At 44.9% G+C, this 22423-nt stretch overlaps 1 protein-coding gene across 4 annotated transcripts in view; it reads right to left on the bottom strand.

The window, feature by feature from the left end:
- Positions 1-17066, bottom strand: part of LOC129710095 (phosphatidylinositol 5-phosphate 4-kinase type-2 beta-like) — a 104485-nt gene extending 87419 nt beyond the window's left edge. The window contains exons 1-2 of one of the 4 annotated variants that reach the window (XM_055656809.1): positions 16890-17066; positions 12702-12737 (exon numbers count right to left, since the gene is read on the bottom strand). In XM_055656809.1, coding sequence (XP_055512784.1) covers positions 12702-12737; positions 16890-17021 — 168 coding nt within the window. In that variant the 5' untranslated portion in view covers positions 17022-17066. The remainder of the gene's footprint in view (positions 1-12701; positions 12738-16889) is intronic. The other 3 variants (XM_055656811.1, XM_055656810.1, XM_055656812.1) reach the window with 3 other exon arrangements.
- Positions 17067-22423: the final 5357 nt, after the last annotated feature.

Raw genomic sequence — 22423 nt, 5'->3', positions numbered from 1 at the left:
GATCGCCCCTACACGGAGGGCCCACCACCAGCTACGGGAGTCAACGGAAGGCTCAAGGACCCCGACAGCGGGAGAACAAAGAAGGGAAGAGATTGAACTTTTTTTCCCCTTAAATCACAGTGAGGAATGTGAGGAGTCACTGTGATGGATGTGTATGTAAACATGTATTTTGTGTGTCCTGGTGCTTTTTAATTGTATTACTGTGTGGCAAATCAAATTCTTCATATGTTGCAAAACATACTTGGCTAATAAAGTGATTATGATTATGATGATTACAGCACCAGAGACCTGGGTCAGATCCTGAGTACGGGTGATGCATGTACAGAGGTTGTACGTTCTCCCCGTGACCTGGGTGCTCCGGTTTCCTCCCACATTCCAAAGACGTACAAGTTCGTAGGTTAATTGGCTTCGGTAAAATTGTAAAATTGTCCCTCGTGTGTGTATAGGATAGTGCTGGTGTACGGGGATCGCAGACTCAGTGGGACGAGGGGCCTGTTTCCACGCTGTTTCTCTAAACTAAAACCAAACTGAATTAAACTACTTACAGAGAACGCATCGAGCTGACCTGAATGTCACTGTCCAGGGGGCAAGAAAGAACATGAACTTTTGCGCTATTTTATTGCGTCAGTTTGGCACATCCTCAGGGCTTCAAACCTAAATTACTCTCCAATGCAACCACTGCAGTTCTACAGACAAATCCATCCATCACTGTAATAGCAAGGCAGTCCAACAGACACAAGGTCTGAAGAGGGTTCCCAACCCAAAACATCACCTATCCACCCCACGTCCCTAACGTCACGATGCCATTCCTTTTTGTGTCTCTTCAGCGATGCAGTTCTTCCCTCTTAGAAACATAGAAATTAGGTGCTGAGCCTACTCCATGGCTTTCATCCAACTCGGTGTGTCTGCCTTCTTCATACCCCCTGATTTAAAACAGCATCTGCAGCCTTCTTTGGCCAGAGATTCACCATTCTCCGTGGATTGTTCTCATTGTCACCTTGTCGTGGCGGAGATGCTTGTGTGGACCTGAGATCCTGAGAGCGATGCCGTCTGGAGCTATGCCCCTCGTAGGGTCACCCATGGCGGTAAGGTGGAGGGGGAGGTCTCTGACAAAGAGCAATCCAACCAAGACCTCAACGGTGGAACAGGAGGAGGACGATGGCTGACCTTAGTGGAGCGTCACAACGGCTGGGAAGGCGGATGAAGGCTGCAGCAGAAAAGGGTCTCCAGTCGTCTTGGACTCCATGCCACTGGATCCTGACCCAGATCTGTCAAGGGCCGTGGGGTGGCTGTCTGTGCACCAGTCTCCCCACGTTAAACAAAGTCACGCACAGGCGCAATTCACGAGAGGACAGTCATACTCGTTTCGAGTGACCGCCGATGATGAGCCCCTTCCTACACATCACCAAACCACGTTCTCCAGAAATGCTGTCTGACCCGCTGAGTTACTGCAGCACTTTTCATTTATAACCGGGATGGGGACTTGTTTAGGTCACTGGGAAAACTCTCAGGAGATTCGTAACGTTCACTTCAGCATTCTTCCCATCTCAGTTTCACATCTCGTCCAAATGAGCCAATGAGTAAATATATAAAGTCTACACCAGGGCCAGGTTAAAGGTTTATTACACAGACTCTCTTCATGATAAGGTTGTTAAACAAGGATCAATGCATTTTGTTGTCTCTGTACTGTACACTGACAATTAAAGTTGAATCTGCATCTGAATCTGAATCTGAATCCGAATCAATGGAACGGAATGAGATTCTATTTTCTCTCTAAATTTGAAGCAAAATAGGTGATCTACTTGAAATAGAACAACATTTCCTGGAGATTTGACAGTGCTCGATTCTGGATCCGAGGGCATAGCTTCAATATAACGGATCAGACATTTAGGACCAAGATGTGGAGACGTTTCTTTAGTAACATGCTTTGTAAATCTTTGCAATTATTTGCTACAGAGCGTCTATGCTTAGTCACTGAGCATATTTAAGAATAAACCTGGTCGATATTTTTTTTGGGACAGTCAGAAATTCAAGGGATATGAGAGGAGGACAATAAAAATGGGCAGCACAGTGGCCCCACGGTTGAGTTGCTGCCTTATAGTGCCAGAGACCCAGATTCAATCCTGACTCGAGGACTCAGTGACTCCAGAGTTTTGCGCCCTTTAATGTAACTTGTCTAGTTGGCCTGCATCCAAGAACGGAACTCACTATCAAAACATGGAGGGGACGGGGGACACAATTTTTTGGCGGCCGCGCGCGCAAGCGCACACTCACACGCGCGCGAGGCTTCGGAGGCTCAATCCAGCGCTAAATGCAGCTCTACTGCCCGTCTCACCGGGTTAACTAACAACCCTGTCTGGACTGACGGGACACCAGCACTGCTTCTCCACGCTGGCCCTATTTCCCGCAAGCCCAGACAGGTTAACCTGGCGGGGATGTCACCTACCTCTCAAAACATTGGGGGGGACGTGTCCCCTCTGCCCCCTCCACCCCCCTCGGGTTTTCCGCCCCTGCCTGCATCACTGTGGATGCACCTCTGGTCGCCCGAATACTGGAAGGATTTTGATGCAAGCTAGACCATGCCAAGGCAGCGAGAAGTGACTCAGCAGGTCATGTGTAAGAAAGAACTGCAGCTGCTTGTTTAAATCAAAGGTAGACACCAAATGCTGGAGTAACTCAGCAGGTGAGGCAGCATCTCTGGAGAGAAGGAATGGGCGACGTTTCGGGTCAAGACCTATCATCGGACTTACCATCTCTGAAGAAGGGTCTAGACCCGAATCGTCGCCTATTCCTTCTCTCCAGAGATGCTGCCTCACCCGCTGAGTTACTTCAGCATTTTGTGTCTACTCAGCAGGTCAAGCAGCTTCAGTAGAGAGAGAAACACAGTTAACGTTTCTGATCAAGCATTGATTCAGTTTCTCTTCCCACAGATACCGCCTGACCTGTTGAGTTATTTACAGCATCTTCTGTTCATATTTTAGAATTGCTGCAATAGCGGTTCTTTTTCCACTAACGCACCAATTTTTATTCAGAACTTCAGAATCATTCTGCTTACATCGCTGCTGAAGAAATATCACTTCCATCAGCTGATCTCCTCCAATCTAAGACCAGAGGAACGGGTTTGGTCACTTAAAAATAAATGTGAATTCAAATATAGATCTGATATAAATTGCTTTTCAGTAACACATATCAACATAGTTTACAAAAGAATTTCAGCTACAAAACAGGCCACATTTCTTCAGTGGTAAAGAAAGCTTTTGATGTGCTGGCCTTTATAAATCAGAGCATTGAGTATAGAAGTTGGGATGTAATGTTAAAATTGTACAAGGCATTGGTGAGGCCAATTCTGGAGTATGGTGTCCAATTTTGGTCGCCTAATTATAGGAAGGATGTCAACAAAATAGAGAGAGTACAGAGCAGATTTACAAGAATGTTGCCTGGGTTTCAGCAACTAAGTTACAGAGAAAGGTTGAACAAATTAGGGTTTTATTCTTTGGAGCGCAGAATGTTAAGGGGGACTTGATAGAGGTTTTTAAAATGATGAGAGGGATAGACAGAGTTGACGTGGAAAAGCTTTTCCCACTGAGAATAGGGAAGATTCAAACAAGGGGACATGACTTGAGAATTAAGGGACTGAAGTTTAGGGGTAACATGAGGGGGAACTTCTTTACTCAGAGAGTGGTAGCGGTGTGGAATGAGCTTCCAGTGGAAGTGGTGTCGGCAGGTTCGTTTTTATCATTTAAAAATAAATTGGATAGTTATATGGACGGGAAGGGAATGGAAGGTTATGGTCTGAGCGCAGGTATATGGGACTAGGGGAGAATATGTGTTCGGCACGGACTAGAAGGGTCGAGATGGCCTGTTTCCGTGCTGTAAATTGTTATATGGTTATATGTGGTTGTGCAGAACAGAAGTCGGCCCTTCGGCCTTCAATGGCCATGTCGAAGGCAGACACAAAATGCTGGAGTAACTCAGCGAGACAGGCAGCATCTCTGGAGAGAAGGAATTGGTGACGTTTCGGGTTGAGACCTTTCTTCAGACCATGTCGATCTACACAAATTCCATCTTCACCCGTGAGGTCCATATCCTTTAGAGTCATAGCATATCAAAGCTGCACAATCTGGAACAGTGCAGGGAAGTTCATCTTATGATTATTTCCTGTGACGATTACCCATCACACAGACCAGTCTGCCCACCGTTGATGCAGAAAGCTGGAGTAACTCAATGGGTCAGACGGCATCCCTAGAGAAAAGGAATAGGTGACGTTTTGGGTTGAGACCCTTCTTCAGCCAACATGTTCCAGCTACACTTGTCTTACCTGCCTGCGTTTGGTCCATATCCCTCCAAACTTGTCCTATCTATGTACTTGTCCAACCTGTACCAGGTAGGTACATATCTTGTTACATGTGACAATAAACTAAACTTTATATTGACCATAAGACTTTTCCCACCTCTCTTCACCTTATGGATACAATGAACCACACGTTATTGACTCTACATTATATTATTCACGTTACTATTTAGTGTACATTGGGAAGAACAAACACAGATTGTACTTGCAGTAACCTGCCACTTTCAATCTCCATCGCACTCCTCTTTTGGTCTTCAGACTCCTACATAGCCAACTGAAGCACAACCTTAGTTCAAGAACGTTAGCACCTTATCTATCAGCACTCTGGAACACCCTGCCGTTGCACATCAGACAGGCCCCCTCACTGTCCATCTTCAAATCCAGTGTTAAAACACATTTGTACTCCCTGGCTTTTGACCATGCCTGAGACTTTGCTTCTGTTTTTATTGTTTTTAATGTTTCTTTATTTTACATATCTTTTCCTACTATTTGTTTTGATTGTTATTATTGGTGTGTATTAACTTTTTTGTCAATGATTAGTGATGTACAGCACTTTGTTGCAACTATGTTTGTTTTTAAAGTGCTCTATAAATAAAATTATTATTATTATTATTATTATTATTAGGGACGTTACAACCAACCTCTGGGCACAACTTTGAAGTTAATATTATCCGATAAACACATTTTTCTTTCAAATCTCCAGCGTGTATAAAATCGTACAAGGATTAGATAAGGTAATTGCACAGTCTTTTGCCCAGAGTCGGGGAATCAAGAACCGGAGGACATAGGTTTAAAGTGAGGGGGTAAAGATTTAATAGGAACCGGAGTGGCAAACTCAGCTTTACCCCACTCTTTTTGTGTCTCTCTTTCATAATAGATATATGTATAGCCAATGATATCCACAACTCTTAGTTAGGGGTACACAGTGGCACAATGGTATAGCTGCAGCCTCACAGTGCCGGGTTCAAACCTGACTACGTGTGCTGTCTGTGCGGAGTTTGCACGATCTTCCTGTTTTTCTTTGGCCGCCCCGGTTTCCTCCCATATTCCAAAGACGTTCATGTTTGGTAGAAGGCAGTGAAGGCCAATTCTCCGGATGCTTTCAAGAGAGAGTTGGATAGAACTCTTAAAGATAGCGGAGTTAAGGGATATGGGGAGAAGACCGGAACGGGGTACTAATTGTGGATGATCGGCCATGATCACATTGAATGGCGGTTCTGGCTTGAAGGGCCAAATGGCCTACTCCTGCACCTATTGTCTATTGTAGGTTAATTTGGCTTCTGTAAATTGCCCCTAGTGTGTAGGGTGCAAAAGTGGGATTATATGGAACTAGTTTGCGAGTGACCACTGGTCAGCATGGACTCGGTGGGCCAAAGGGCCTGTTTCCACACTGTATTGCTGAGCTAAACTAAACTGCAATTTCCTGGTCATGCACCACTGACCCAAACTTCGAAAAAGAAAATGTTACCAGAATTGTAGATTGACACATTCACAACCCATAAAATTCACATTTCACAACTACTTTTTGCCATACATCTGTAAAACCGCTTTCTGCATCTTAGATGCCAGAATTGGCTCAGTTTACTCTCACCTCAGAGTTGGAAGGTCAAAGGTTTAAGGCCCACTCAGAGACACGAGCATCTAAGCCAGTCTGACACTTCCAATACAAGGCATTAAACTGCCTGCCCTCTAAGGAGCAGCACATCAAAGCTGCACAATCTGGAACAGCGCAGGGAAGTTCTTCTCATGGTTATTTAGTGTGATTTTTACCCATCACACAGACCATTCTGCCCACCATTGACACAGAAAGCTGGAGTAACTCAACGGGTCAGACGGCATCTCTAGAGAAAAGAAATGGGTGACGTTTCGGGTCGAGACCCTTCTTCAGACCTCGACCCGAAACGTCACCTATTCCTTTTCTCCAGAGATACTGTCAGACCCGCTGAGTTACTCCAGCATTTTGTGTCTATCTTCTGTTTAAACCAGCATCTGCAGTTCCTTCCTCCCCACCATTGACTCCGCCTGCATTTCACACTGCGTCTCCAAACCAGCCAACATAATCAAGTCATTCCATCTCCCTTCTCCCGTGAGACAGACGATACAAAAACTTGAACGCACATACCACCACACTCAGGAACAGATTCTTCCCCTCAAATCCTTTTGCTATGAATGCTAACATACCATTCGCTTTCTTCAATAAATGTGAGGTTATCCATTTTGGTGGCAAAAACGGGAAAGCAGACTATTATCTAAATGGTGGCCGATTGGGAAAGGGGGAGATGCAGCAAGACCTGGGTGTCATGGTACACCAGTCATTGAAGGTAGGCATGCAGGTGCAGCAGGCAGTAAAGAAAGCGAATGGTATGTTAGCAAAGGATTTTTACAAAGGATTTGAGTATAGGAGCAGGGAGGTCTACTGCAGTTGTACAGGGTCTTGGTGAGACCACACCTGGAGTATTGCGTACAGTTTTGGTCTCCAAATCTGAGGAAGGACATTATTGCCATAGAGGGAGTGCAGAGAAGGTTCACCAGACTGATTCCTGGGATGTCAGGACTGTCTTATGAAGAAAGACTGGATAGACTCGGCTTGTACTCGCTAGAATTTAGGAGATTGAGAGGGGATCTTATAGAAACTTACAAAATTCTTAAGGGGTTGGACAGGCTAGATGCAGGAAGATAGTTCCCGATGCTGGGGAAGTCCAGGACAAGGGGTCACAGCTTGAGGATAAGGGGGAAATCCTTTAAAACCGAGATGAGAAGAACTTTTTTCACACAGAGAGTGGTGAATCTCTGGAACTCTCTGCCACAGAGGGTAGTTGAGGCCTGTTCATTGGCTATATTTAAGAGGGAGTTAGATGTGGCTCTTGTGGCTAAGGGGATCAGGGGGTATGGAGAGAAGGCAGGTACGGAATACTGAGTTGGATGATCAGCCATGATCATATTGAATGGCCGAATGGCCTACTCCTGCACCTAATTTCTATGTTTCTACGTTTCTATGTTTCACTGCCTGCGGCACCTGCATGCCTCCTTTCATTGACTGGTGTACATTCCATCTCCCTTCTGACAGACAATACAAAAGCTTGAACGCACATACCACCACATACCACCACACTCAGGAACAGATTCTTCCCCTCAGCTATCAAACTACTCAATGCCGACAATAGACCTTTTTCTCTGGAACTGTAACACTACAATGCAGAAAACTATATTTTGCACACTGGTGTGTTTTTATTTGCTCTACCTGTTGTACTTGTATATGTGTAGGAAGGAACTTCAGATGTTGGCTTACATCGAAGATAGACACAAAATACTGGAGTATCTCAGCGGGACAGGCAGCATGTCTGGAGAGAAGGAACGGGTGACGTTTCAGTTCAAGACTATATTATCTGATTTGACTGGATAGTACGCACGCAAACAAAAACCTTTCTCTGTAGGCACACTTGGGTCTATTTACATTTACACCAAGCCAATTAGCCTACACACCTGTACGTTTGGAGTGTGGGAGGAAATCAGAGATCACAGAAAAAAATCCAAGCAGTCTCTCCACGGAGAGAACGTACAAACTCCATACAGACAAGCACCCGTAGTCAGGATCAAAACCAGGTCACTGGCGCTGTAATGCAGCAACTCTACCGCTGCACCACTGTGCCACCCATGGTCTCAAAACATCTTGTGGTCTCGTATATCTATTGGGGTCAAGGAAAGAGCGTTCACGTCGCGGCCCCGTTTCCACCAATCTTTCCACCGCCACGCACAAGAAGTACAAGAAACGACAAGACATATCCTTTCATAGCAAAAGGATTTGAGTATAGGAGCAGGGAGGTTCTACTGCAGTTGTACAGGGTCTTGGTGAGACCACACCTGGAGTATTGTGTACAGTTTTGGTCTCCAAATCTGAGGAAAGACATTCTTGCCATAGAGGGAGTGCAGAGAATGTTCACCATGATCATATTGAATGGCGGTGCAGGCTCGAAGGGCCGAATGGCCTACTCCTGCACCTATTTTCTATGTTTCTAAGACAGACACCATTGTATTCAGATGCCGAGAAGTGTGTTCAGCTCTGGCTGAACAACTTCTAATCTTGTGTGTGGACTCGATAAGAAGATACATCTATGATTCTCTAACAATGCTCCTTCAAAATTAAATCATCCCTCTACACATATTTAGATCTTCCTCAGCTGCTCAAAGGCTTAGGTTGGGCAGGCCTGTTGGTTCCTTGAAACGCAGAGGAGTTAATGAGGCCCTTGATCTTATAGGGATCAGGGTGTAAGAGAAGGCAGGTGAGGGGGGGTGGGATCAGCCATGTAAATGAACCTAGCGGTTTCAGGCCCAGAGAAATCATGGCCCAGAGGACATATTTTTACGGTCTAGTGCGGAACCATTTAACAGAACCCGAGAAGGCAGCTCTCTTCACACAATGGGTGTGTGTGTACTATAAGAAGATATATCTATGATTCTCTAACAATGCTCTTATTTATATATCCCTCTTTTTAGTCAACTTGCATTGACCCCAAAGTGCTTCACACAATTACATTACATTTTACACGCAGGCAAAGGTGGGTGAAATGTCTTGTTCCAAGGACACAACGACAGAATGCACTCCAAGCGGGATCGAACCAGCTACCTTCCGGTTGCCAGCCGAACACTTAGCCCATTGCACCATCTGTCATATATGGAACAAGCTGCCAGAGGAGGTAGTTGAGGCAAGCACTATCACAACATTTAAAAGACATTTGGATAGGTACATGGATAGGAAAGGTTGAGAAGGATATGGGTAAATGCAAGTAGGTGGGGCTAGTGTAGATAGTTGGTTGGGGTGAGCTAGTTGGGCCGAAGGTCCTGCTGTATGACTCTATGACTTTAAGTACAATGATTCACCCACCCATCGGTTTCAAACACAGATTGAATGGTAAACAGATGACGCAACAGAGCAAAAATCTGCAGATGTTGAATATCTGAACTTTTTTTGGCTTTTTAGAACATAATATCTCCAGTTCTTATTTTTATTTTTTTATTTTGGCTCCAGCAGAAGATGCAACATCCTCTCTTTAACTCTTGCCTTCTCAGCATCCGGATATACAAATAGTCCTTTTTGGATCAACAATTCTCTTTTAACTTATTTTAATTTTGCATAATGCAGTCAGTGTTCACGACGTGGTCTTCTCCACACATGGGTGAACACTTTGCAGACCACTTTGTCTAGGGTGACCAAGAGATTCCAATGGCCAGCCATTTTAATTCTCCATCCAATTCCCGCCAATGGATTGTAAGGTACAGCATGGAAACAGGCCCTTCAGCCCACAATCCCTCGTTCACCTCGTTCTACTTTGTCCCACTTTCGCATCCACCCCCTGCACACTGGAGGAAATTTACAGAGGCTGATTAACCTACAAACCCATACGATTTTGGGATTGGGATTTGGGGTTGCCAAAGACAGGCAGCTCGATTTGTTACTAACACCTATGATAGAGAAGCGAGTGTCACCAAACTTCTGAATTCTCTGGTTGGGGTGGAACCCTCTCCAAGACAGACAGACGTGAAGCTCACCGTTTGACCTGTTTTTACAAAATGTTAAATGGTCAGCTCGACATAGACTACAAGACCTACACCAAACCCAAACCAATTAGGAGCAGACGAGGGCATTCGATCCAATTTGTGATCCCAACTACAAAGACAGATGTGTACAGCAATTCGTTCTTCCCCCGCACAATTAAAGCATGGAATAATCTCCACCCAACTATAGTTACCCAACCAGATGCAACTACATTTAAAGTAGCTCTTTCTTCCCAATAACCCTTTCTGGCTTAAGCCCTCCCTTCACCACCTCCAGTTTAAATTCCATTTGGAATATTTTGGAGACCAAGAAACCAAGAAACCAAGAACCACCATATCCATGGCATCCAGCAAGAACCTATCTGGTTTCCATCTCTGAACTTAAAACATACTCCATTTTTCACTTTCCCCCAATTCATCGACCTGAGAGGATTTTTTTTTCTCTTTCTCCACAAATGGTGTTTGATCTGGTGAGTATATCCAGCATTTTGTTGATTCCTCAGATGGTATCATGGACAACCAGTCAGAGCAAACTGGTCCTAAAACCTACACTCCTTCCTTCCTCAGCAGCAATAGGGGCAACACAGTTGGGCTAGCGAGGGGGTTGAAAATACCAGATTTGCTTATCACTTCCCATCCTTCCTCTGGTGTTTATTTACATTTCCTAGTCTGGATGCTCGGGGAAACACTCATTCAGAACATAAAGGAGGGATGGTTAGACTGAGAAGTCACAAAGTCAGCAGCCTCTCAACACGAAAAACGTCACCCATTCCTTCTCTCCAGAGATGCTGCCTGTCCCGCTGAGTTACTCCAGCTCTTTGTGTCTATCCCATTTAAACCAGCATTGGCAGTTCCTTCCTACACAATACTGTTGAAACAATAATTCTTCAAATCTAAAATATCATCCCAAACCACTGGAATACACCTGGGTTTCATGGTGTAGCCCTGCTCTTCAAAGCGGCAAAATCACCACCCAATTCATTCAATCTATCTTACAGTTCATCAGCAGTTCTATTGTCCAACTCCTGAACAAACCTCTTACATAGAAACATAGAAAATAGGTGCAGGAATTTTACAAGTTCCCGTGGGGGAACTCTTACTCAGAGAGTGGTGGCTGTGTAGAGCTTCCAGTGAAGGTGGTGAGGCAGGTTCGTTTTTTATCATTTAAAAATAAAAATAGGTGCAGGAGTAGGCCATCTGGCCCTTGGGACTAGGGGAGATTATGTGTTCGGCACGGACTAGAAGGGTCGAGATTTAATATGATCATTATATGATTATTATGGTTATAGGAGTAGGCCATTCGGCCCTTCGAGCCTGCACCATCATTCAATATGATCATGGCTGATCATCCAACTCAGTATCCTTCTCTCCATACCCCCTGATCCCTTTAGCCACAAGGGCCACATCTAACTCCCTCTTAAATATAGCCAATGAACTGGACTCAACTACCTTCTGTGGCAGAGAATTCCACAGATTCACAACTCTCTGTGTAAAAAATGATTTTCTCATCTCGGTCCTAAAAGACTTCCCTCTTATCCTTAAACTGTGACCCCTAGTTCTGGACTTCCCAACATCGGGAACAATCTTCCTGCATCTAGCCTGTCCAACCCCTTAAGAATTTTGTACGTTTCTATAAGAACCCCCCTCAATCTTCTAAATTCTAGCGTGTACAAGCCGAGTCTATCCAGTCTTTCTTCATATGAAAGTCCTGCCATCCAGGAATCAGTCTGGTGAACCTTCTCTGTACTCCCTTTATGGCAAGAATGTCTTTCCTCAGATTAGGAGACCAAAACGGTACGCAATGGCTTACACAAGCAAAAGCACAAGATGCCGGTGGAACTCTGCAGGTCAGGCAGCATCTGTGGTGCAAATGGAAAGGCAATGTTTCGGGTCGGACCCAAACCAGGGTCTGCCCATCCCCTCCACAGATGCTGCCCGACTCATGGATTTCCTGCAGCACTTGAGTTTTGTTCAAGATTCCAGCATCTGGTAGTCATTGCGTCTCCCAACTGCGAGGATCTCCTTCCTCATGATAAACTATCCAGAAGAAGATCGTTCATTGGCTATAAGAAGCCAGTTTATTGGGTATATTTAAGAGGGAATTAGATGTGGCCCTTGTGGCTAAAGGGATCAGGGGGTATGGAGAGAAGGCAGGTACAGGATACTGAGTTGGATGATCAGCCATGATCATATTGAATGGCGGTGCAGGCTCGAAGGGCCGAATGGCCTACCTCTGCACCTATTTTCTGTTTCTATGTTTCTATGTTCACCCCTCGGACATGTTCTGCTCTTTGCTCTTTTAGGGTTTCAACTTTTCAATTTTACAGTCAAAGTTATTATGGTGCCGGAGGGTGTGTATCAGCCCCTTGAGTCAGTGTCGGTTGCTGTAAGGCAAACCCCACCCAATCCTGTAGTCAAGAAAGAACTGCAGATGCTGGTAAAATCGAAGGTAGACACAAAATGCAGGAGTAACTCAGCGGGTCAAGCATCATCTCTGGAGAGAAGGAACGGGTGACGTTTCGGGTCGAGACCCGAAACGTCACCCATTCCTTCTCTCCAGAGATTCTGCTTGACCCGTTGAGTTACTCCAGCATTTTGTGTCTACCCCCACTCTATCCTGTTCATTTATTCCCCTCACCAAATTCCTTTCAAAATCACTCACTGTCCGTGCTAGGCAGCGAGCTCCACACTGGGCCAACCTGGATCATAGATCATAGAGTCATATAGCACGGAACAGGTCCTTCGGCCCAACTCATCCTTGCCGACCAAGTTGCCCAACAGAGCTAATCAAACTTGCCTGCAATTGGTCCTTATCTCCCCAAAGGTATCCTGTCTGTAAAACAATGCAAATGTCCTTTAAGTTTCATGATTGTACCCACCTCTGCTATTTTCTCTGGCAGCTCGTTACATACACATACCACTCCAAAAGTTTCCCCCTCAGTTCCTTTGTAAATCTTTCCCTGCTCACCTTAAACGTACACCCTTTTTATTTCGAAACCCCTACTCTCGCAGAAAGCCTATGACTATTTACCTTATCTATACCCCTCGTGATTTTCTATACATCAATAAAAAGATTTATGCCCTGGCTGAAGTTTTAGCAACTGAAAATACACAACTGCCAAATAAAAACCATTCTTAAAAAAGTCCGAACGGGTATAAAATAGACATATAGATAACGTGTACAGCAGGAACCCTTTCCCCTTATCAAAGGTGAATGAAACTAGAGGGCATAGAATAAGGATGAGGGTTCTGAGGAAGACCCTTTTCCACTCAGAAAGGTGAAGAAGGTTTTATCATGCCATAAGGTCATGTGATAGAGCAGAATTTGGCCATTCGGCCCATCAAGTCTACTCCGCCATTCAATCATACTGATCTATCTCTCTCTAACAACATTATCCTGCCTTCTCCCCGTAACCTCTGACATCAATACTAATCAAGAATCTATCTGTGCTTTAAAAATATCCAATTGACTTGGCCTCTACAGACTTCTGTGGCAAAGAATTCCACAGATTCACCACCCTCTGACGAAAGAATTGCCTCCTTTAATTCTGAGACAATGACCTCTAGTCCTTGACTCTCCCACTTGTGGAAATATCCTCTCCACATCCATTCTATCCAAGCCTTTCACTATTCGCTTGCAAAGGATACAGGAGGATATATGTAAGAAGGAACTGCAGATGCTGGTATAAACCGAAGATAGTCTGAAGAAGGGTCTCAGCCCAAAATGTCACCCATTCCTTCTCTCCAGAAATGCTGCCTGTCGCGCTGAGTTACTCCAGCTTTTTGTGTCTAAGAGGACAGTATGCAGTAAATGGCAGGACCCATAACATCATTGATGTATAGAGAAACCTTGGGATACAAGACCATAGTTTCCTGCAACCCTAGCATATGAAGTGGTTAAACAGACATATGATATCCTTGCCTTCATCAATTGAGGCATTGAGTATAAGAGTCAAGAAGTCATATTGCAACTTCACAGAACTTTAGTTAGGTCACAGTTTGAGTATTATGTACTGTTTTGGTCGCCTCATTACAGACAGGATGTGGAGGTTTTTGGATAGGGTACAGATGAGATTTAGCAGAATGCTGCCTGGATTAAAGAGTATTAACAATAAGGAGTGGTTGAACAAACTTGGAATGTTTTCTCCGGAACATCAGAGACTGTAGAGAGACCTAATAGAAGTTTATAAAATTGTGAGAAGCAGAGATTGGGTAGACAGTCAGAACCTTTTTCCCCAGTGTGGAAATGTCAAATACTAGAGGGCATAGCTATTGGGTCAGAGAGAGAAAGTTTAAAGGAGGCGTGCAGGGCAAGATTTTTCACAAAGACTGGTGGAAGCAGGTACAATAGTGGCATTTAAAAAGCTTGCAGATAGAAACATGAATATGCGGGGAATGGAGGGATATCGATCACTTGCAGGCAGAGATTAGTTTAGTTTGGCATTTGTTCAGCAAAGGCATAGAGGTTCAAAGGGCCTGTGGTGTAGAGTACTATTCTACGGTGAGTACCTGGAATGCGCTACTAGAATTGAAGCAGAGTTGTTGACAGCATTTTAAGAAGTGTCTAAAAGTGATCTTGAATTGACTAGGCAAAGAAATTACAGGCCAAGTGCTGGGAGATAGAATTAATATAGATGGTGCTTACTGCTTGATGTGGTGGGCCAAATGGTTCATATCTATGCTGCATGACTGTTTGGATGAGTGGCACAGCAGTGCAGCAAATTGAGCTAGCTGCTGGCTCACTGCTCCAGCCCGGTAGACACAAAATGCTGGAGTAACTCAGCAGGACAGGCAGCATCTCTGGAGAGTTGGAATGAGTGACATTTCCGGTAGAGACCCTTCTTCAGTCTGAAACAGGCCATTCAGCCCACTAAGTCCACGTCGATCACCGATTCACACCAGTTCTATATTACCCCACTTTCTCATCCACTCCCTGCACACTAGGAGAGATTTACAGAGGCCAATTAACCTACACATCCTTGCAGCGGAGACCCAACTCGGCCTCGGAGCTGTGGCGGCGGCAGCAACCACCCGCGGAGTTTGAACCGGCCCGTTTGCAGAGCACGGTTGAGCCGCGGGATTTACCATCGCCCGGTGGGGTCACAACATCTGGAGCCTGGATTGCCTCGGCGCAGAGGGAGAACAAAGAGGGAAGAGACAGAGACTTTAAGATTTTGCCTTCCACCACAGTTAGGAGGTGTTTGGTGAACTCACTGCAGCGGATGTTAAATTTGCCTTGATTGTGTGTTTTTGTCATTTTTCATTATATGTATGAGTGCAGGGAAACAAAATTTCGTTCAGGTCTGAATGACAATAAAGGACCTAATCTAATCTAATCTAAATCAAAAAAGCTGGAGAAACTCAGCGGAGGAAGCCCACGTGGAGCGAAGGAAGGGCAACGTTTCGTGCCGAAACCAATTTATTTCTTCGCTCCAGACAGGCTGCACCCCTGAGGTCAGGATCGCTTTTTGGGTCTCTGATTCTGCGATCTGCAGTTCCCTCTTCTACCTGTCTGCGCCGTGTGCCCCCTCACAGGGAGAACCAAAAAAATAGGCAAAACTGACAAGAACAGGGTCTCCTGTGCTGCGAGGCATTTAGTCCAACCACCCTCACGCCGTAAAAACACAGACACTCCTGTGCTAATTTAGTCCAACCAGCTCGCCGTAATGTGTGCTAACAAATATCTATTGACATTCACTCTCAAGAGTGTCTAATAGTTGTGCATTTCCACAGAAGGGGCTGTTATACCAATTTAGCAGTGGGCATCCTAGAATTACAGAGAGGACACTGGCAAAGAAATAAACTATTGCACACATACCTACTGTCAAAACACACACACATATTCAAGGGGTAAAACGGCACAATTCATTGTAATTCATTAAATGTTTTTGGCTGTGAAATTACAGAAATCTTTAGTCTCAAAATTATTAGCACAAGAAGATTAAAATTGAGAGAAATGCAATTTATAATTGTTGCTAATCACCTAGTTTTGCATTTGCAAAGTTTATTTTAGAATGTAATTGAGCAAATGTGAAGGGAGGGGGGCGGGAACCTAGGCCGCAGAAGCCTCGGCCTCGCCTGAGGAGCGCGTCCAGCGAAGGGGCGCGGAGGGGCGGGGGGGGGGGCTGGAGGCCCAACAGCAGCAGGAATGGCCTAGAAAAGGTGGGTTGGTGAAGCCTGGGAGAGGCCTGTGGCGAGTTAACCCCCACCCCAGAGGCCGAATACCAACTCAAATTAAAACCCGGCGCCAAAACCACGAGGGAATTAAAAACATATATATATTTATAAACCTAAAATAAAAACTCTGCCCCTTCCAGGCGCTTAGGAACAAACTCCACCTCAAGGAAGCCAAAATAAACCCAAATTCCTCCTAAAACAACCCAGTGAATGAAACCTCGGCCTCCCCTCAACAATCCCCTTCAAAATAAATCACTAAATATTTAATTCTCTCTCTTTTCTCATTGAAAACAAAGTCCTGCCCCAGGCCCAAGCTGCTTGCTTGCTTTTAATCCTGAGTGCGTTCCCCTCTTCCAAGCCTCAACACATTTATTTATTTCCTCCCTCCCTGCCTGCCTGCTACAAAGAAAAGCAAATTATATCATTTTATATGCATCAAAAATCAACAACAAAATAAATACATGAACATGGTCATTTGCAACATCTAATTGTGTTTCCCATTCATTAATGAATGAGACCTCTCTCTCTCTCCTCTTGCAAGCTGACAAGCCTTCAGATCTATCCTCCTCCTCTCTCCCCCTCAACAAAAATCCCATGCAAAATAAAAATTAAACTCTTAATTTAAAATGCACCCTGTTCAAATTAATGCATAATCTTAACCCTGCAAAGAAAAGCGTTTAAGACAGTCTTAAGGCATCCCCAACACCCCAAGAGAAGATGCAATTTCTTTTTTTTTCATATTTAAATACACAGATAAATCAATAATTACTGCTGCAAAAAAAAAATAGGCAGATCTGATCTTACTTACAGTGTGGTTCACTCCCCACATGAGGACACTAAGCAGGGGTTCACTGGCTCTGAACAGCTTCACCTTCTGAGCCACAAAGTGTTTCTTCTTGGTTTTGGTCTTGCTGGCACTGGCAGTACAGTTGGCTGCCATTTTTTGTACAAAAAAAAAAGAAATCCCCCCCCCCCCCCCCCCACCCACCTTCCAAAAAAAAAAAAAAATTAAAACACCAGTAGAAAATCTTAATATTCCCCTGCTGCAATATCTCCCCCTTGCTCCAGCTCTGCCTCTCAGCACTTGTACTTTACAATTCCTCTGCCTGATGGTGCATTTCGGGGGCAAGAAGCAAATGTCATGGCAGCTCCTGTGAAGTGAGAACCAAAAGCCCTGTGAATGTCTCTTGTTTGTCTGTCTGCCTCTGTGCCTCTCTGCTTCTTTCTCCAAGCTCTAAGGCTACTCCCCCTTGCTGCTGCAAGAAGACTCTGCAACCCAAATGAACATCACCCTGTTCCACACTGCAGAAAACACTGCCATCTACCAGCGACAACAATTACTGTAGTCCTAATATTTACAAATTAATGGCGATAAATATTAATGCCAGTGCATTCATCAACATCAATAAAAAAGGGCGTTGGTTTGTATCACTCATCAGCCTGGGTTCCAGTTCAATTTCAGATTCAGATTCAGATTCAATTTTAATTGTCATTGTCAGTGTACAGTACAGAGACAACAAAATGCATTTAGCATTTCATAGAAACACAGACAAATAGGTGCCGGGGTAGGCCATTCAGCCCTTCGAGCCAGCACCACCATTCAATATGATCATGGCTGATCATCTAAAATCAGTGTGTAAGGAGGAACCGCAGATGCTTGTTTAAACCGAAGATAGACACAATAAGCTGGAGTAACTCAGCAGGACAGGCAGCAACTCTGGAGAGAAGGAATGGGTGACGTTATGGGACAAAATCAGGGTCTCGACACGAAACGTCACCCATTCCTTTTTTCCAGAGATGCTGCCTCTGTCCTGCTGAGTTGCTTCAGCTTATAGTGTCCACCTTTGATTTAAACCAGCATCTGCAGTTCTTTCCTACACTTAGAAAATAGGTGCAGGAGTAGGCCATAATTGAGTTACTTTTTGTGTCTACCATCTAAAATCAGGACCCCGTTCCTGATTTTTCCTCATATCCCTTGATTCCTTTAGCCCTAAGAGCTAAATGTTTCCATTTGGAACATGCATAGAACAGACTGCTATACAGCATAGGAACAGGCCCTTCGACACTCACCCATGCCGAATACTTCATAAATGTGTACTTCATCTTCTTGCGTAATGCGTGCACAGCCTAAAGTTGTAGGACAACTTGTTCTATTTGATCTTATTTGATTGTGCACATCAGGTTGATTGCATTCGTCGAAACAGGGCGGACCACATGAAGGTTGCAATCTCCCACCTCATAAATGAGTACTGTCTATCCAGTAATGTTGAGGGAGTACCACATTGTCAGAGGCTGCGTCATTTGCTTTCAAAGTCGGAATAAGAGATCCCATTGTGCAATTTTAAGACGAGCAGGGGAATTATCCCTGAATCTCTCCAAAATATATCCCTCAATTTATGATTTCTCAAAGCCCCATTGTGGAGAAATCCAGCAGAAATTTTGTTGGGAAGTAAAGGATAATCAGATAAATTGAACAGATATCTGTGTCTGTGTTCATGGAAGAAGAGAAATAAAACCTTCAGGAAATAGTGGAGAACCCATTCCTTCTCGCCAGAGATGCTGCCCGTCCCGTTGAGTTACTCCAGCTTTTTGTGTCGATCTTCAGTGGAGAACAATAGGTGTACTATGAAAGAATGGCTAACAGAAAAAAGGATATGGTAAAAATGAGTAATGGAATAATTAAAGGGATCAAACGTTATAAATTCCCAGGGTCTGGTGACAATTGTCCTTGGGTTTTGAAAGAAGTGGCAATGAAGATAATTAATACACTAGTTATCATATTCCAGAATTCCATAGATTCTAGAATATTGAATAATTGATTGAATTGATGAAAGATACAGCATGCAACAGGCCCTTTGGATCACTGAGTCCATGCTGACCATTGATCACCAATTCACACCAGTTCAATGTTATTCCACTTTTGCAACCAGTCCCTACACACCAGGGGCAATATACAGAGATCAATTAACCAACAAACCCAAATATCTTTGGGAGAGGTGAGGAAACCAGAGCACCCAGAGGAAACTCACTTGGTCACAGGGAGAACATGCTTCTGTAAATTGTAAAAACAAATTGTCCCTAGTGTGTAAGGCAGTGTTAGTGTTTGGAATAGACGATAGACAATAGACAATAGGTGCAGGAGTAGGCCATTCGGCCCTTCGAGCCAGCCCTGCCATTCACTGTGATCATTGCTGATCATCCACATTCAGTACCTCGTTCCTGTCTTCTCACCATATCCCCTGACTCCGCTATCTTTAAGAGCTCTATCTAACTCTATCGATCGCTGGTCGGCACAGACTCGTAGGGCCGAAGGGCCTCTTTCCAGGCTGCATCTCTAAAGTCCTAAGTAAAAAGTCTGGGAGATGATGGCCTGTAGTTTGTCTGTGGATTGAGGATGGGTTAATTGACAAGGAACAGGGAGTAGGAAGTAATATATCCTTTTTGGTTTGTGAGCCTGTGACAAGAGGGAGGGCAGGGATCAGTTTAGTTTAGTTTAGTTTAGAGATACAATGTGGAAACAGGCCCTTCGGCCCACTGAGCCCGCGCCGACCTGCGATCCTCGCACACTAACACTATCCCAAACAACTAGGGCAGCTTACAATTATACCAAGCCAATCAACCTACAAACCTGGACTTCTTTGGATTATGGGAGGAAACCAGAGCTCCTGGAGAAAACCCACGCAGGTCATGGGGACAATGTCCAAACTCCATACAGACAGTCTCTGGCAGTGTAAGGTAGCAGCTCTATCGCTGCGCCACCCTACTTGCACTTGCATTCGACCTGTGCATGATCTGTATTAACTATTGCAATATGGGGATCAAATGCAATAGTTCCAGCTATTTTAATGGTGTAAAGCTCGACAGTAGTGTGGACCATGATAACAGGGCTGCCAACTCTCACGCATTGAGCGTGAGAATCACGCATTTCGCCAAATTCTCACGCTCTGTCGTGAGAAATTCTGACATCAACGAAAAATTCAAAAACTCATATCAACTGCATAGGCCGTAGGTGTTGGAGAGCCAGGTCTGAGGGAGGGATGGAAGCAAAAGCAGCGGCGGGACAGAGGTGGACGGGTAGCCGGGACTGGCAAGTGTTTGCCAGGCTGGCGAGTGTTTGCCGGGCTGGCGAGTCGCTCGCTGCCGCTCCGGCCATGGAGCAGCCTCAGTGCAAGAGTCCCGGGCCGTCGGAGGCATCGGAAGCGTTGCACCGCTGTCATAAGAGTCTCTGTGCCGAATTCGTCCAGGTGACCAGCATAGATCATGCTGCGGTTCGGTGCATCCTGGAAGACAACCAGTGGGAATAAGTACCAAGCACTGCTGGGAATAAGTACCAAGCACTGGGTGGAAACGGGAAGATAATGGCCTTCAAATGGTGGTGGTTGGAGAACGCAACCTGCTTGCCTGCTAGATTTTCACTTACTGTAACTGCAGGAAAAATGTTCCCGATGTTGGGGGTGTTCAGAACCAGGGGTCACAGTTTAAGAATAATTGGTAGGCCAGTTACGACTGGGATGAGGACAGACTTTCTTCACGCAGAGAGTTGTGAATCTGTGGAATTCTCTGCCACAGAAGGCAGTGGAGGCCAATTCACTGGATGTTTTCAAGAGAGTTACATTTAGCTCTTATGGCTAGCGAAATCAAGGGATATGGGGAAAAAACAGGAAAGAGGTACTGATTTTAGATGAACAGCCCTCGTGGCTAAAGGGATCACGGGGTATGGAGAGAAGGCAGGTACAGGATACTGAGTTGGATGATCAGCCATGATCATATTGAATGGCTCGAAGGGCCGAATGGCCTACTCCTGTACCTATTTTTTATGTTTCTATCATATTGAATGGTAGTGCAGGCTCGAAGGGCCGAATGGCCTATTCCTGCACCTATTTTCTATGTTTCTATGCTTGAGTATATGGCAATAAAACTCGATCACTTGATTTTGAAGCATTCATGCATGGTGGAGGTATAATGTAGTCATAGAGTGATACAGTGAGAAACAGACCCTTCGGCCCAACTTGCCCACACCTGCCAACATGTCCCGGCTACACTACCTGCTTTTGGTCCATATCCCTACAAACCTGTCCTATCCTTGTATCAATCTAACTTTTTCTTAAATGTTGGGATAGTCCCTGCCTCAATTACCTCACCTGGCAGCTTGTTCCATACACCCACCACCCTTTGTGTGGAAAAGGTTACCCCTTAAAAAGTTACCTCTTAAAAATACTTCAAACAAAAATCATTGAAAATCATACTTCTGCAATGCACTAAAACATTATTTTAATACATCAAATTTCAAAAAGTCCCTAAAAGAGGACACCCCTCTCCCACACCCTCCCCCCACTCAGTTGCTCCACTACCTCGCCGGGTACCCCCAAGATTCAGATTCAGATTCAGATTCAACTTTAATTGTCATTGTCAGTGTACAGTACAGAGACAACTAAATGCATTTAGCATCTTCCTGGAAGAGCGACATAGCATATGATTTGAATAAATATTTACATTAGCATATATACAGACATATTGTTTTTCCTGTGGGAGGAGTGTCCGGGGGGGGGGGGGTGATTGGCAGTCACCGAGGTACGTTGTTGAGCAGAGTGACAGCCGCCGGGAAGAAGCTGTTCCTCGACCTGCTGGTCCGGCAACGGAGAGACCTGTAGCGGCTCCCGGATGGTAGGAGGGTAAACAGTCCATGGTTGGGGTGAGAGCAGTCCTTGGCGATGCTGAGCGCCCTCCGCAGACAGCGCTTGCTTTGGACAGACTCTATGGAGGGGAGCGAGGAACCGGTGATGCGTTGGACAATTTTCACCACCCTCTGCAAGGCCTTCCGGTCAGAGACAGAGCAGTTGCCATACCATACTGTGATGCAGTTTGTAAGGATGCTCTCGATGGTGCAGCGGTAGAAGTTCACCAGGATCTGAGGAGACAGATGGACCTTCTTCAGTCTCCTCAGGAAGAAGAGACGCTGGTGAGCCTTCTTGATCAGAGTCAAGGCCAGTGATCAGTGATCGCTCAGCCTCCCCACTTTCAAAAACACTCCGTGGCGCCTGGTTCAGACAAAGAGCACTGCCAGATGTGAGCGGAGAACTGAGGCCAGTTGTCGGTGATGTCTGAATCCCATTGTTCACGCTTCGTGTTTCGGAGTTGGCTAATGTTATTGATTGCAATTAACCTGATTTGTAATTTGACAAAACCTTAATTTATTCATCCGGAATTTCCAGGGGGATGGGATAAGTGTAATATTAAAATTACATGCAAGGTGTCAGGCTGTCTGTCACAACATGTAGCCCCGATAACCCATTATTTCCTTCAGTTAAATATTGGGAAGGTAGCACTATTGTCATTTGCCAC

The sequence above is a fragment of the Leucoraja erinacea genome, chromosome 27 (assembly GCF_028641065.1).
Source record: "Leucoraja erinacea ecotype New England chromosome 27, Leri_hhj_1, whole genome shotgun sequence".
Taxonomy (NCBI): domain Eukaryota; kingdom Metazoa; phylum Chordata; class Chondrichthyes; order Rajiformes; family Rajidae; genus Leucoraja; species Leucoraja erinaceus.
Note: the sequence above shows the minus strand (reverse complement) of the source record. Positions and strands in the feature narration are given on the sequence as shown.